The sequence below is a fragment of the Musa acuminata genome, chromosome BXJ2-2 (genome assembly GCF_036884655.1).
Source record: "Musa acuminata AAA Group cultivar baxijiao chromosome BXJ2-2, Cavendish_Baxijiao_AAA, whole genome shotgun sequence".
NCBI classification, from domain to species: domain Eukaryota; kingdom Viridiplantae; phylum Streptophyta; class Magnoliopsida; order Zingiberales; family Musaceae; genus Musa; species Musa acuminata.
This window is the reverse complement of record NC_088339.1, coordinates 30,745,968-30,762,101: the sequence shown is the minus strand read 5'-3', so window position 1 is coordinate 30,762,101 and position 16,134 is coordinate 30,745,968. Positions and strand designations below refer to the sequence as shown.

The 16,134-nt window shown below is 39.3% G+C and overlaps 2 protein-coding genes across 3 annotated transcripts; both read right to left on the bottom strand.

Moving 5' to 3' along the window:
- Positions 1-2,159: 2,159 nt before the first annotated feature.
- On the bottom strand, positions 2,160-2,801 carry LOC103976220 (basic leucine zipper 4). The gene has a single exon (XM_009391431.2). It carries the CDS (start codon positions 2,753-2,755, stop codon positions 2,342-2,344), a length of 414 nt encoding a protein of 137 aa, XP_009389706.1. The 5' UTR covers positions 2,756-2,801; the 3' UTR covers positions 2,160-2,341.
- A 7,436-nt stretch (positions 2,802-10,237) lies between these two features.
- LOC135583989 (uncharacterized) lies at positions 10,238-15,955 on the bottom strand. Of its 2 annotated transcripts, XM_065096708.1 has the most exons (4): positions 15,428-15,955; positions 14,448-15,132; positions 12,259-12,446; positions 10,238-11,088 (listed from the first exon to the last, which is right to left on the bottom strand). In XM_065096708.1, exons 2-4 carry the CDS (start codon positions 15,097-15,099, stop codon positions 10,417-10,419), a joined length of 1,512 nt encoding a protein of 503 aa, XP_064952780.1. In that variant the 5' UTR covers positions 15,100-15,132; positions 15,428-15,955; the 3' UTR covers positions 10,238-10,416. The 2 variants fall into 2 exon arrangements, with proteins under 2 accessions (XP_064952780.1, XP_064952779.1); XM_065096707.1 differs by lacking the exon at positions 15,428-15,955 and having other exon boundaries at positions 14,448-15,355.
- Positions 15,956-16,134: the final 179 nt, after the last annotated feature.

The following is a 16,134-nucleotide window of genomic DNA, read 5'->3' as shown; positions in this document are numbered from 1 at the left end:
AATGATTGTAAAGCCTTGCCTCATAATCGAAAATCACATGTGACAATCGTAATACCTTCCCTCTAGCATTCTGTCCATGAAGGCAATAAATATGTAATAATCATAACATGTCCCTTATAACGTTTTATTTACAAGAGTCGACCGAGGAGAGTGGGAGAGGGAGGACCCCAACAGTCGCTTATAGACAACTGTCCACGGAGGCTGACAAGACTAGCATAATGGCCTCTTATGGACTATTGTTCACGGGGCCAATAAACTAAGTTATCTTTATGTCATTGTCCTGTCGGATGTGACTAGGCCTTTATTTTCTACATCAGCACCCTTATGGCAACTAATTGGCAGGAAGGGATTGATTACTAGAATATTTCATATCATTTGTCCCACCCTCCGAAGATATACTTCAAAGCTTTTACAAAGAGGTTTGAAGCATGTCGTTCAACCCATTTGACATAGGAGCATTTAGGGTCTCATATCTTTTGGGTCGAGTTTTCTAGGTCCAGAGAAAAAATTTGTTAACTTAGTGTATTTTCACTAACTTCAATATATATTTATTATTCTGAACTCATTAGCTCAATTCTAAAGGAAAAATATTTTTCTTCCTCTTTTTGATTTACGAGGAAGAAATTTTGACAAAAAGCCTTATACCATCTATATAATCTATTATGAGATTTATTTTCTATTGTAATTAATAAATTAACTTTGATTAGTCTTAGGATCGGGGAGGTTTAAATTATCTTGATATGCAAAAAAAAATTTAAAAATAAAAAATAAATATATTAAATAATATATGACACTTTTACTTGAACTTAGAACTTGAAATATATCACTTGTGCAATAATATAATAGCCGATTGAATTTCTTAGCACAAAAGAGGAATCTAAGTTGAAATAATAGTCTACATTATATCATGATTATTTTTTCTTTTAGGAATCTTTAAGGAAGATTAGAAGAGAAACCAAGAAAACTGAAAACACATGAAAAAAAAGAAAAATATTTAAGAATACAGAGAGCCGATCAACATGACAAGAAAAAAATATGTATGATAGAGATTGAGATATGGGATAAGAGATAGAAGAAGAGAGTTGAATACACGAAGAATAAGATGAGTAAAGGAAGGAGTGGATTGAGAAAGCAATTGAGAACTTCTTTTCCCCAAAGTTGTAAGGTCGAGAAATCAGTAACCAAACGCCTTCAACAAATACTGTTCCAACAATTCGAAGAAGCTGCTTTCGGTGTCGGCCGTGCTTTAGAATGTTTTTGGATGATAAGGAATATTTGAGCTTGCTTTTATCAGCATAATATCTCATCCTCTCCATCAAGAATATTGCGAACAGCACGTTCAACTCCTCTCGTTTTATCCTGGAATCTTAATCCATGGTTGACGTGCCCATCTTCTTTGTCTTGCTTGCTCATGCATGACTTGCATAACGCTGATGTATCACAGGCAGCTCCACCTCCTCCCGTCTTTCGACCTTTCGCCCCTCACCCTTCTTTACTGAACACTGTCTCTCCTCCATTACCTCCACGCTAAAGCTGTGGACGTTGACCCTAACTTGCTGATATAAAGAAGAAGATATCCGAGAGAAAGAGAGAGAGAGAGAGCAGATGTCACTAAGAGTAGAATAAAGATTCATTACCAAGATTAAAGAAAAAGTTTGCAGAAGCTTTAACTCACACTGCCGTCAAAAGCAGCTTTAGAAAGAAATGGATCAACGCACGTCACTCCGTCTCTCTCTCTCGGTCTCATTTCTACGCTTCGCAGCTTTAGGCGGTCACCGTCACCGCCAGCGTCATCCCTTCTTTGGACGCTCGACGCACCGAGCTCGATACGTGAGCGATCCATTAAATATGTACCGACGTCAGATCGCCGTCGGCTTTGCTCATCTCACGACAAACCAATCAATTCCATTAGATCTAGCTGTCGAAGAAAGATCGATTCCACTACATCATGCGCACCATCCTTCCTTTTTTTTTATGTGTTGCTTTGAAGTCCCATGGGAGAAAAGCGTTGCTTCGAGATTCGTGCGTTCCAGACCCGACCGTCGGGGAAATTTTTATGACGATTCGTGTGTTCTCTTGATTATGCAACGATCGTCGTCCATCAATACATTACGAATCTTGAGGCAGTTAGAGAACGCCGCGATGCGCGACGCCGATGCGTAAATATTAATTAAAGTGGATTCCACTTTGTTTATTTATTTATTTATTAAACGTTAGACCCGAAAAGGTAAATTATGAATTAGTAATTTACACACGGGAACTTCCACCCAAAACAACACCCGCCAATGTCCACCGCATATAAAAAGGGGACCCGGTCCAGAAACTTCCCAGTTCCGCCAGTTCACGCGATCAGCGACGCTAACTCCTGCTCGTATCCCAAACAACCAAAGCCGCCGTGAGTCAACAGTTGCCGGAGGAGGACCAGCCGGCGGAGTTCGGTGAGCCTCAAGCGGAGGGCGGAGGACTCGGCGAGAAGCCGGCCGTTCGCCCGGCGGAGGAGCAGGGTTTGTTGAGCCAGGGTGCGAACCCGGCTCGCCAGCTCCCGGTTCTCGTCGCGGAGCCGGGAGGACTCAGCACGGAGCTCCCCGAGGTGGCGCTGTTTTCGCATCCGGCACCGGCGGGCGGACTCGCGGTTGGAGATCTTCCGGCGTAGCCTCCGCTGCTCGACCGGGGACAGGGAGGGGCAGGCGGTCGGCTCGGGGTCGAGCCAGGAGAGGTCGAGGGGGGGGAAGTGGTCGTCGACGGGCAGCAGCATGGCGACGTCGAGCGTAGCGGGTGATGGAGAGAGAAGGGAGGGAGAAAAGGGAAGAAAGGCGGAGGCGGGGAGCGGTATTTAAAGGCGGCGGAGAAGGCGAGGGGGGGAACCGGCGGGCCCCACTGATTCGGTTTGAGGGGTGACGTGGAGGAAGGTGGTTGGCGGTTTGTGGTGTGCGCGGCGGGTGAGCGTGGACTCGTGAGTCAGGGCGCACTCGGCTCCGGTGGTGGATGAAAGCTTATGCTCGCATACTTGTCCGGATGCGACCAGTAGATATCTGCCGTTGATTTCTGAAAGTTGGATGAATCGATGGTGGATGAAGTGTGGCGCATAGAAAAAGTAGGTGCGACGAGTTCTTATTCCGTGGAGAACCGCGTGACGGCGTGGGGATGCGATGATGGGACCCGATGAGAAGTTAGCTTAATGACCAAGAAAACAAGGGGGTTGGATTTAGGGTTTGACGTTTAGAGTTTAGGAACGTAGGTGCTATTTAATCGTGGAATGAGATCGGACTCCTGCAGCTAAATTAACTAAGATATATATATATATATATATATATATATATATATATATATAATAATAATAATAATAATAATAATAATAATAATAATAATAAATACGGCAAATAAAATGAAGGATGTGGTAAGTTTTGTATATTAATAATCGGATGTCTCTTGGATAAAAATATATACATATATATATATACGATGATTACCGGCTCAATCATGCTTTATGTCGAGGACAAAGGAAAATAACAAAATTATGTGGTGAGATGAAACTAGTCAATTAATTTTATTAGTGTGAGGAGGGATATTGGTTGGATAAGGCAGATTCACAATAGATGATAAATAGATATTTAAATGTTTTTTATTTAACCAAAGATATTAGCTCGTACAAATCTTAAATGTTGGAAAGGATCCATATAATGCACTCCATATTGTTGAGACATTAGGGATTGGCATCATAGTTGATGTTATGGAATAGATAGTGCTGCAGTAAAGATGATCAAATCTAGATGGGGGAGTTCTAGTTTACTTCAATATTGAAAGAACCACAAGCATCATTCTAGATACCTATCTCAAACTTAGATCATCAATCACTTACTGATAGATGTCCTAGACTAGATTGGAGATACTCTCTAACCTAATCTATGCATGGCTAGGTAAGTATAAGCAATATTTAGCCCTTGGTCACCAAAGCTTCCATTTGACTTTGTGTTATCAATCAAGCTATCATCATATTTTGGTGATTTTTGTTAAATTATATGGTAATATCTAATTAAGTAAGATATATTATATATATGATTGAATTTGATTGATAGTTATTAGTAAGTAGAAAAGAAGTCAAATTATAATAGGAAAAACTATCATATTACTTATCATAGATATTTTGCTTTTGCTGATAAATAGACAGGATCTCGAGAACAGGAGACGTGATTATGTAATAGTTATTTTCTCATCCTCCATTGTTTCTGATCTATCGATCATTGTAATCCTACGAAGGAAAGTAAGAGAGGAGAAGATGAGTCTAGTTCTCTTTATTTATCGATATAGCTATAGTTTTAGAATTCGATGACGATGTTCTTACAAATCAAATAAAGTTTTTTTTTCTAATTAACATCCAAAGCTATACATCGAAAATCTGATATATTGTTATTTGATCTTAATTCTAGCATTAAAGTTTTTCTATGTAATAGCAACATATTATGATTTTTTTATGCTCACAATTTCTACACTAATAACAAGCTTATATGTATTTATTTAGTATGTAAAAGAATGTTACGATTCAAAGTTTTCCAATTCATACACCCAAGAGCATCTAAGAGGATGGCTAACTATAAAACCCTGTAATGGCCAAATCACCAAACCCACATGAAGCTAAAGATGTACTTTGGTTTAGGTATTTTGATAGCTAGAATGGTCCATCCAGAAGATTTGCACTGCCCTAACCCTAGAAAAAAGGTTGCTGGTGTATCTCAGAATGTGAGAGACAAAAGCTTGCGTCTTCTAATTCTAGGGAGACCTACACAATACAAAAATGGATTCATGGGCAGTGGGCATCACAAGATCAAGAGGAAAGATTCGGAGAGACCTGTCCATGATTTCCTCTTTCATGTTTTCCCTTTGTCTTCTTTTTAGTTCTTTGAACATGGCAAGCTTCTGGTGATGGTGGTGGTGGTGGTGGTGGTGGTGGTCACAAGGAAACCTTTGCTTTCGCCCACAACGCATTGCAGATCATGGTATGTCCTCTCTTTTCTCTGCAAATGTTGCCCGACCATGTCTCGTCCACACTGAGTCCATGTTACAGGAACAGTTGCAGGAAGAATGCATGAAGCCAACAACCATGCCTGTTTCAGGGAAAGAGACCATGAACATAAAGAAGGAGAAGCCTGCAAAGCTGAAGCAGATCAGCCAGGTTCATCCCACCTGCCAATGGAAAACAATTGTCACTACATGCTCACACAGCTTTACTGGATTGGAGATGTTTCGTCTTAGCTTTCCAAGTCCTTTCGAGTGACGTGTCCATGGGTTGAGTCCACGTTGTAAAGGCAACAGCACACAAGTGGGTTGCCGAAGACTTTTGGAAAGAAGCTATCTGTTGAAGCCTCGAAATGTCGAGGGAAGGGTATGGCATTGTTGCACGTAATCGTCTTTGACGACAACCATGCAAATGTGACAAGATAGTAGAAGAGAGCTTTCTTTCTGTCTTAGCTTCCATTGATGTAAATACCTTTTCTGGTCAATGGGGGATTCCAAGTAAAAGATGCATGGGAAGAAAGAAGGTCAGTGGCTCACAATGGAGCAGTGAAATGAGCTGGAAAAGGTTAAAGATCTGATGACTTCTACTCATGAAAGCATGCAGGGAAGTTGACCTTCAGGTTAGAGAATCTCTCTTGGATTTCTTGTAGTTTTCATGGAATCACCTGCAATCAATGATAAGCTTTACAAGTGGGCAAAGTATAAGATAATTCCATAAGGTGTGTGGCATTTAAGTGCTTATCATATATAAATAAATCATATATATATATATATATATATATATATGAAGATGTCGGTCATATTAGTTTAATAAAGAATTTGATATTTTATCGTAAGATTATGGACTTAAATCTCATCTTTGTATAAAGAAAAAATCATCATATATGTAATCTTTAAAACTATACTTTTGCTTCTTATTATAATGAATTAAATAAACTACATGACAAGTGGCCTAAAAAACAAGTGGGTGTAAATGAATGCATTAGGTATCTCAATGACACATGCAATTAAGATGAGTTAGGTGGAAAAAAGAAAAGTAAATGGAATTAGGTAGAGCTTGAGAAAAGTGTAAGATCACTTATATATACCATTTTTATGAGCTTATGAACTGATCTGCAATGATACAATGCAGTTGGCTTCTAATGTGCATATCCATAATCTTGTACTTATATTAGCTAACATCAAAGAAATAAGAAGTTCTCTGAAATATCATTGCTGAACTTTCAATTAGAAGTTCTCTATTTGTAGAGATTCTATGGGGAAGATATCCGCCCATGAAAAGATCAATTATATTTCAATCTCTAATCCTTTTTATATACATTTAGATGTAAGCACATAGCATAAATATAATCAATTAAATTATCAAAATAATATAGATAGAAATCTAGATAAACTGACTTACAATTTCAGGTTCCCAACAATCATAATGGATTTGCTATTATGATTGCCCAAAATGTGATACCATAGTAGACATGTCAAATCATTTTGAGGTACATGTAGTTGCACAAGCATGTGATGCCACAATGGACTAGCATAACTTGGGCAAGATTAGCCATCTGCGTGCATGAACCTAATGTAGGGGCCCGTAGCTCACAACGCATGCACTTCATCACTCCAATGGCCTCTTGGATTTAGATCATGTCCAAACCAATATGCCCGACAAGCTTTTCCATTGTCAAAAGGACACGAAGCAAGGAGTTCAGTAGACCTCCTCTTTTTCTTCTTTTCCCCGTCCTTTTTTCTTGATTGATGCCTACATTCGATCTGCATAATCCACTTTCATTAACTTATTGTCTTGTTGGAGTTGATAAAGTGCAGCGATGGTGGCGCAAGTGGAAAGGAGTACGAGTAGGTCAAGACTCTTGGACAAGTGACATGAAGAAAGCGATGATCTCATGAGAGTTTATATTCTCAAGTGTTATATAGGAACTTCTCTTTGTTTTGAGAATATGGATGGCCAAAAATATGCATCGAAATAATAATAATAATAATAACAACAATAATAAGATGGTGAGAGACTCTTCAATATTAAGATTTGAAAGGAATTTGAATCTTAATCATAGTCTCAAGTGTAATAGGAACTTCTCTTTGTTTTTAGAATATAGATGGCTAAAATATGCATCAAAATAATAATAACAACAATAAGATTAGACTATGTTATCAACATTTCATTCCATGTAGAGAGAATTTTGAGGTATTTGATGAGTAGAAAGGATAAGATATGTGGCATGGATACCATTATTAATTTTAATGAAATCTTCATCAAAACAGAAAGAAAAATATTTTGAAACTTCTAGTCAACTCTGATGTGATTGAGGTGGAATGTTGCCACTGAGGTTGATGGAATTGATGGTTGTAATCATATAGGTGCATGAGTGGCAAAGAACTCAAGACCATGACCCAGAATTATGGCAGAATTGATGGAGAAATAGCATTTGAGATGAGTTTTGCAAGATGAGTTAGTATATGAGGGAACTCATACCCAAACCACAAGTTCTTATTTGAAGGAGAGTTTGCATCGATAAGCAATTAAGAAGCCTCTAAACGTGGAAGTCAACGGCATTGCCTAGTAATTGCGTACATTAAGTTTACTTATAAGAGGTCAAAGACATTGTGATAGTTATTATATTTTCATTTGAGAGTAATGAAAACTATCTTATGATATGATATGGCATTAGTTACATATTAAGAATAGTTTTAATTTTTATATTTTAATTTTTTTCGATATATTAAACTACACACATGATTTTCTTATAAGACTAATCAATTGTACAATAAGAAATATGGTTTTATGTGAGATAACCATTAATTTATCTCAACATAAATAGAAATGTGGTCTCAGCTTTAGTTATTAACTCTTCAAAGTTTGGAAGGCCAAATCATCATTTTTGGACTTTTGTTGCTGAATGTGTTTCTAAAACCAATTTATCAAATTTTTTCAATGATGATAAGTAGATCTTAATGGACAATCATCAACTAAAGCTATTGCCTCTCTCTCTCTCACTCACTCACTATATATATATATATATATATATATATATATATATATATATATATATATATGTAAAATAAGCTTTTAGAACTTTATTAATAAAAATATATAAATGATATTTTTTATATTTTAAATTTAAATTAATTAATGTTAATAATACTTAGAAGTGGTTAATATGATTTTTTGGTATATGTGGAAGATCTTAATGATCCGATGGAAGTATATATGAAACATTAGAAATTTTGGTGTGAAAGAATGATTGAAGAATAGCAAGTGAAAGACATGACAAAGATTGAAGTGCCTATCCTTTTTGGACCCTTATAACTCACATGAACAGAGGATAGAAACACGACGTGAACAAAACCAAAGGAAGAAGACGCATACAACACAAAGCATCTGATATAGCCTCGACCAGCTCAGCTTCTTCTACTTGTCATCCATGTACCCCGTCGAAGCTCCCACGGCCACTGCTGCTCTTTCCCTTTCCTCCCCTCCTCCGCCCACCCACCCCGCTCCCTCCACCTTCTCGCACCACGTTGTTGCCGTCGTCGTGCATCAGCGGCACGTCGTTGTCCTCGTCGCGGTCGTCGTCGGTGGCGATGTTGATGCAGGAGCAGCGCTCCAGGGATGCGAAGAACGCGGTGGCGATGCTGCCACCGACCCAGGCGGCCACCCGGTCGAGCTTGCCGCACCCCGGCTGCCCGGGCGGCCTCCTCCCCCGGCGCCTCGGGGAGCAGCCGAAGAAGGCGACGCACCCTGGGCTGGGAAACGTGGACGAAGGCATGAGAGAGAGAGAGAGAGAGAGAGAGAGAGAGAGAGAGAGAGAGAGAGAAGCACAATCGGCAAGAGCAAGGCAGCAGAGTTGCCAAAGAAAGGGGAGTCCGTGAGTGGCGGTCTTAAAAGAAGGCATGGCATCCATTATGCCTTGTTACTTTTGTTGCACTCATTAAAGTGGCGTTGGTGCAGAATGCTGCGTGCTGCCTTTGTTGGGGAACCTGTGGGCCCCATCACATAGCCGATGGTGGGCCCGTGAACTCCAGATTATATATATATATATATATATATATATATATATATATATATATATATATATATATATATATATATATATATATATATATATATATATATATAGACCCGAATTCCTGTCCCATTACTAAAAGGATAGGTTATGATGATAGATGAGTAGTAGTGTTGATGGCCTTCACTAAACAAACAGCATATAGTAGAGATTATTCCTAAAAACCATAATTATATCAGTACTATTATATTAGATTACATCATAAGAAATTGGACAAGCTTCATTCACATTTAAAAGATTTGCAGAGACCAATAGGCCAATTCAAACTCAGCCCAGTCTCAGCCCATGCAACTCATAAAAGAATCTGACAATATTAAAGTGAACCTTAGGGGACATATAAAATATACAAAAAAGTTGGTTTAAATAACTCTAAAAAGCCACCCTTATAGAAAGACAGCATATGGTGGTCCACTGTTCATGTTAAAGAAAGCCATTCTTCTCCTCCCTGTGTTCAACCCTCTTCCAGGTGTGCTCAGTAGCTAATGCTGGGAGCATAATGATGGGTGGGAATGAAAGAGGAGCTAAATGACATGATGGGAGCCCAAGGTGAAGGCTGCTCCTTGTCGTGGTTATGATGGATGAGTGAAGCAATTATGTCCTCCTATTGGTTGCATGTGTTGGGCCCCCATGACATTTCATGGCCAGTAGGCATGGCATCAAAGGCTCATATGAGATGACTATGCTACTCTGGCTATAGTTGTGCTCATGTGCAATTCCATATCCTGGGAATCAAATGCTTGATTAATGGGGATCAAAGCATCATGTGAACTTTTCCCTAGACAGAAATATTTTTTATTAAATTATAATTATAATTATAATTATAATATTGGTTGTTAGTTGTTATAATAATTTCAATTATAATCTTTCTCGTAGATCATGTCCACCCTAATTTCAGTTTTGGTGAGGCCATGATTTTTATAAATTACAAGCAATCACAATCATGTATGGCATTTAAAGTGTTTTTGTATCAGGTTTGTACACCTCTGATATCATCTTAAATTTTCATCTACAAGGTTCAAGTTGTAGATGGGACAGACAATCTATGAATTTATATTCTTAACAGTAATAAGATTATAAAGATTATTCTCCCACTAGTATTTCTCTTTTCTTTCCACAATTCTTGCATGACCAAAGCAATCCACAAGTTATCAGAGCTCGAAATAGAGAGTGATCTTATGTAAATCCTAGTTCAAAGACACTGGGCAATGCTGAGACTATGTACAGAACACTACTAGATCATGAACACTTGGAGATAAAGTCAGGATCTCGGTATAAAAGATAGAGAGCTGATTCTTCATAGCACCAACTCCACAAGGATCAGTTCCTTGTGTCATTCCACATCAAAATCTTCAATGTCCATCCAATTGTTATATTCCTCCGACTTTGGGCTGGTGGAGTTGTTACCTTTTACTGAACCCCCAGAAACTTTGTTTGGCCGAACCAAGCCTGTAGAATCTGTTGTTTGAGAATCCACTGAAACTGTTTTTGAGCTTCGAGTTGGACCTTGATCATCATCGACATCCTCCAGATCACTGAAGGATACATCCTCTTCTTGCCCTAAAGGAATAGCCACACCCCTTGCGCTACTAGTTTCACCACTGTCATCCTCCAACCACCCGTCACCGTCCTCGTACTTCATCGGAGTGGCGTCTTTAGATGTCAAGCTGGATATATTCTTACTTGCTGGCCCTTCTTCTACAACCGCTTTGTCAACAACTTTTACCTCGGTAGTTTGGACAGGATGCTTTTCAGTCTCGACTTCTTCCATGGTATCAGAGGGTATCTCAATGTCTTTCATAGAATCAGAAGCTGGTTCTTCACATGGAAGTGTTGCGGGTGCGGAAGTGACATTAACAGCATCCAGAGGTCCCATGACATTCTCTTCAATAGGAATCGTTGTTCCATCATCTTTACTACGAGATGCTTCTATCCATAGCCTCTCAGATATCGGTTTTGTCTGGCTGTGCATATCTTGTAGAAGCCTGGCTCTAGCTTCAACAATCTGCAAGAAAATAAAAGGTATGTTGGAGCATATAAATAACATAATATGTAAAGCAATTGTAATTTACAGTTCAACAAAAGTTCCATATAGATTTAAAGACGTGAAAACTAGAACACAACATATCTCTATGCTAATATGATGAATTCTACTGAGTGTGAACTTGCAATAATGCAGAGTGGAGCACATTAGGAAAGCCACATATGTAGCATTGCGATAATGCGGTTTAAATTTGCAGCAGCTACTATACACTATGGTTTCATAGTGATGTGGGACCATTTTGATTTATTTTCCCTTGAATAATTTTAACTAGTTTAGGACTTTCTCTTCGGAAATTTTACAAGTTGTCAATTGACAACATCTACTATAATCCTATATCGGGTATCAAAATTGTTCCATAAAACTAAAAAAAAAAAAACAGAAGGAAGGTGGCAATCATTGATTTGATTGAAGATTTTAAAGAAAAAAGGAGATAAGCCTTGAACTTGACTGAAGATTTTATCCCACAAGAAAGTTTTCTCTTGATTGAAGATTACATTAAAGATGGAAGTAATCAATAAAATATACATAAAAAAAGAAGATTATCCTCTAAATCAATGCTGAAATGTTGTCTTCTTAGAAAAAGGAAAGAATCAGTATTTCATTTGAATTGACGTGATTGTAAATTTTTCTTATATATTTCTTTTCTTCTTGTACTTGAGGAATATATAAAAAGAGGGAAAGGGGTTATAACTAAGATATGTAACGCATCAATGAGTGAAGAATAAGTTATTTTCTCATATTATGTGTAAATAGTGCCATGTCACTTTTTTTTTCTCTCACTAGTGAGACGTGTGAAGGCATGAGACTTTCATCCCCGAGAGTTTCTACATAGGTGAGTCTAATGATTATTTCTTTTTCCATCCTGGTTTCTGGCATATTATTGCAGAGTTCACAAGTTCAAAGTATGAGTATGTGAAAGAATAACTTGCAGGAAGTTTAAATGTAATGAAAGAAATTCAATGTTTTTCGAAGAACATGATGTCATCAAATAACAAAAACCTGCAGTATATGAATATAATAGGTTAATATTAAAATAATCCCGTATCCATATGTTATCCATCAAAAAAACGTTAAATTTTAAAAACAAAAGGAATCAAGACAAACAAAATAATGACAGTAGCCTAACATTACCTGAGGCGTAGACAGGAGTTCAGCATCACGCCTATTGAGTCTAGAATGCAGAAGCACAAAATAGATCTTCCAGAAATACCCTTCACTCATTTGACTAGGGCAAAGTTCAGTCTTCAGAACTGCAAATTCGGGTGCATGAAGTTCAACCATCGAGGCATGTTTTAGCTGGGCATCTGACATTTCAAAATCTAGCAGGAAAAAGGAAACAAGAGTTACTAAAAATAAAGCTGAACGAAAATCAGGGAAATAATTTACTCTCCCTGAGATGAAGTCTAGTTTGCTAAAGTGGTTAAATAAGACAATCTGCAACCAGCAAAAGAATTGTCAATATAGATCACGTGAAAAATGTACATGCTTAGGAACATATATGAATGCCTAAAATAGACTAATGTCTGAAAGTGATTACACTCATAATAAGGCTCCACTGTTAGAACTCAAATGCTTTTTAATGCACCAACTGAAGCATATTGATGTTATGTAAGCAAGAAAACTATGCCGGTATCTTGATAACACTTGCACTATTTCTTTTGAGGGTAAACATTCAAAGAGATGGAAGAGGAACACATCATAATGATCAATGACCCATGCTTAATTCTCAATTTGACAGAAAAAGATACATTTTCGTATCTGTGTAACCAACAATACCTTGTATCATTCCTTCCTTACAAGGACAGAAGTAGGTTCAAGCTTCATCCTCGCATGAACCCTTTATATAAACAAATTTTGTTTTATTTATGCAAAACCCACCCTTGAGCTTTCCTAACTCAACAAAGAATGAGGCAAACCCTTATAAATCAAAAACATTACCCCCATTTGTGACTGTCACTGAGAAACTCAAGAGGGCAATACACATACCTATTCCAGTTTTACTCTCATAGAAATTAATAGAACCTGGTGCACTGGCAAAGTATATTTAAAGAATCAAACCAAATGAGACAGAATCAATGGACTATTAAAGCACTACCAATACATGATAAAATGGCAACAACATATTGAAGAAAATATTGATGTGAGAAATACATTACATTACATAAATTTCAGCATCATGCATGAAAGCTAAAACCATGATCATGAAGATTCTTTAGCAAACTGTGTCATATCTAATCAGCTCGTGGTTATAAGTAACAAAAACAGCCTACGTAAAGATGGGTTCAACTTAGAGAGGCTGAAAATCAAAATGATTAAACATTATTAATCGGATGAGATTGAGACAACCAACAATCATTTTACCAGCAATGTGAGCAATCAACATCATGGCATAACAATCAGAGACAATCAATGCTATCCTTTAACCGAAATTTTTTATACTCTATGGAAGTGCTGCATCCACACCATCCTAATCTTCTCTTGGCTCTAAAGAAACATTTCTGAAGCAATAGAAAAGCAGAAACTTCTCATAGATTACACTGTACTAGCACCTCTGTTTCCAAGATTTTTCATCTATATTCATCAAGACTCATCGTAACAGCCAAAGAGATCAATGGTGGCTCCTACTCACAACTCCTTAAGCAACTTCATGTACAATCATCATTACTTCATGTAGAATAATTACAAATTCATGTGATGGTCTAAAGAACTCAAATTCCCTTGCAAACCACTTCAAATATAATCATCACAACTTTTAAGACCCCAACATCAGATAATCTTGTTAACTGATCACCATCGAAGCATGGGTTAAACTGATCCAACGGTAGCGAAAAGGAAAGGAACTAGAATCATGACAATTTTGACATTTAACAACATGTGCACCTTAACATATGCAAAAGAAGATTACGTTAGAAAGAAGTTTAAGAGGATCTCAGATACCTACTTATGATCAAAATTGTGCATCTAAGTGACTTCATATAGAAATATTCGACAAATAAGTGTATGTAACCCATAAATTTATCCTTGTATTTAACCAACAATCCAGAAGACACAAGACAAAGACAGTTTTGTTGATTTTTCTAGGACACCGCTACATGATTAATACTAAACCTGTAAATTCCTCATTCTTTCAGATAAATATATAAAAGAGAAAAAAAATGTTTTTATTGAATCCACTGCATGATTAAGATGTAACCGTTGAATTAGGTAATAAAAGTCTGTGATGATACACAATTTCATGCTAACTCATGAATTAATCAATAAACTACCCAGATCTAATGCCTTGCAGTCTGAAAAAAATTAAGAGTAGGGAATAAGCATACCATCACAGTCATCTTCATAATGGGGCAAAGGGAAATCCAGCCAAGTCTCCGGATGATTGGCAATATTCCTTGCAAAAGCCAAAACTTGCTCATTAACACCAACAGCATCAACTCCAACCCCATCATTCTCCTCATCCTCATCCAACTCCTCTTCGTCCGATCCAAACGGCAAAAGGGAAGACGCGAACTTAGAAATCTCCGTCACGGCCTTGGATTGTGACAGCACCTGCGAGATCCCACTCTTAAACTTCCCGCCGATCTCCGCAAAATCGCTGCGGATTCCTGCGATCCTCGGCGAATCCGCAGCCGCCGGCGGGAGGTCAACCGCACCGGGCTGCCCGGCGAGCGCCCGATCGCCGTGGTCGGGCCCGGGAGGGGCGGGGGCGAGGAAGGAGGCGACGCCCCAGAACTGGCGGGTGAGGGTCTCAGTGAGCTCGGAGAGGTCATCTTTAACGCCCCGCGTCGGCGTTTCCCCCTCCTCTTCGTCTTCTTCTTCTTCTATTTGCCCTTGTTCTTGCGCTATTGATGGGGATCCGACGCGGGATTTCTCATTCCTCGCTGCTGCTTTTTCCTCCTCGAATTCCTCCGATTCGTCGTCTTCGTCGTCGCCGCCCCGCAGGGAGTTCACCAGGGACCGCGCCCACCATGACATCCTTTTTCGTCTCTCCGGTCAAGGAACGACGCGCTTCATTATTAGACGGAGAAGACGATCAGCGAAACATCGACGAGAAAGGAAAAGCTTGTATTATTGGTCGTAAAAGTTTCTATATACGGGATCAGATCTGTCGTTACTATATCAATCATGTTAAGATTGATTAAATCGGACGGTCATTATGGATTTCCTATAGATGTTTTCTATGAGCTCATTTGAAAGATTTGTTTTCTGTTTGGAATGGTCTTCGGGCATTGGTGGGATTAGATGGATTTGCATTCGAGAAAAATAACAATAATATGGGACGATTTTATAATCCCGAAAACACCTGCCATCGCTTCCCCGCCGGCCTCGCCTGTGCGTCCCTGTCTGTCACCTCCGCTTCCGCTCGCTTCCCTGCCGTCATGAGGCCCGCCCTTCCCCATCGCCCGCCTCACCTCTTCCCAGGCGAGAGGCAACCGTTGCCCCTTGTGCCACCGCCGACAACGCAAACAGCCTGCTGCCTCGCCGCCACCGTTGTGGGTCCCAGCCACCTCGTAGGAGGGTCCCCGTTCTTCCTTCGCTACATACGCCTCCGACCACCGCCCCTCATGCTCCTCTGTCGACAGCAAGGGAGGGGGCGACGGAGGCGTCGGCAGTGGGCTATCTTGCTGTCGGCTGCGGCACAAGGGACAATGGTACCCTCTCGCTTGGGGCGGAGGTGAGAAGCTCAACTGGGAAGGATGGGGGCCCACTTGCGGGGAAGAGCACACGCGGAGGTGAGGAACATGACGAGGAAGGGCGGACCACAAGCTTGGGAGAAGGGGCGGAGGTGACGCCGGTGGGACGAAGGCGACGTTCAGGGAAAGCACAGGCGGCGTCGGCGCCGAGGAAGGGTATTTTCGGGACATGAGAAAATCGAAAACAAGAGTGTTATATGGGAAAACACGAAAAAGAGGAGACTTTTCAAAGAAATCTTCCAATAATATCTATCACTTTGAAAAAATTTAAAATTTAAAGTATTTTTAAAAAATCATGATGCATCTTAATCTTTAT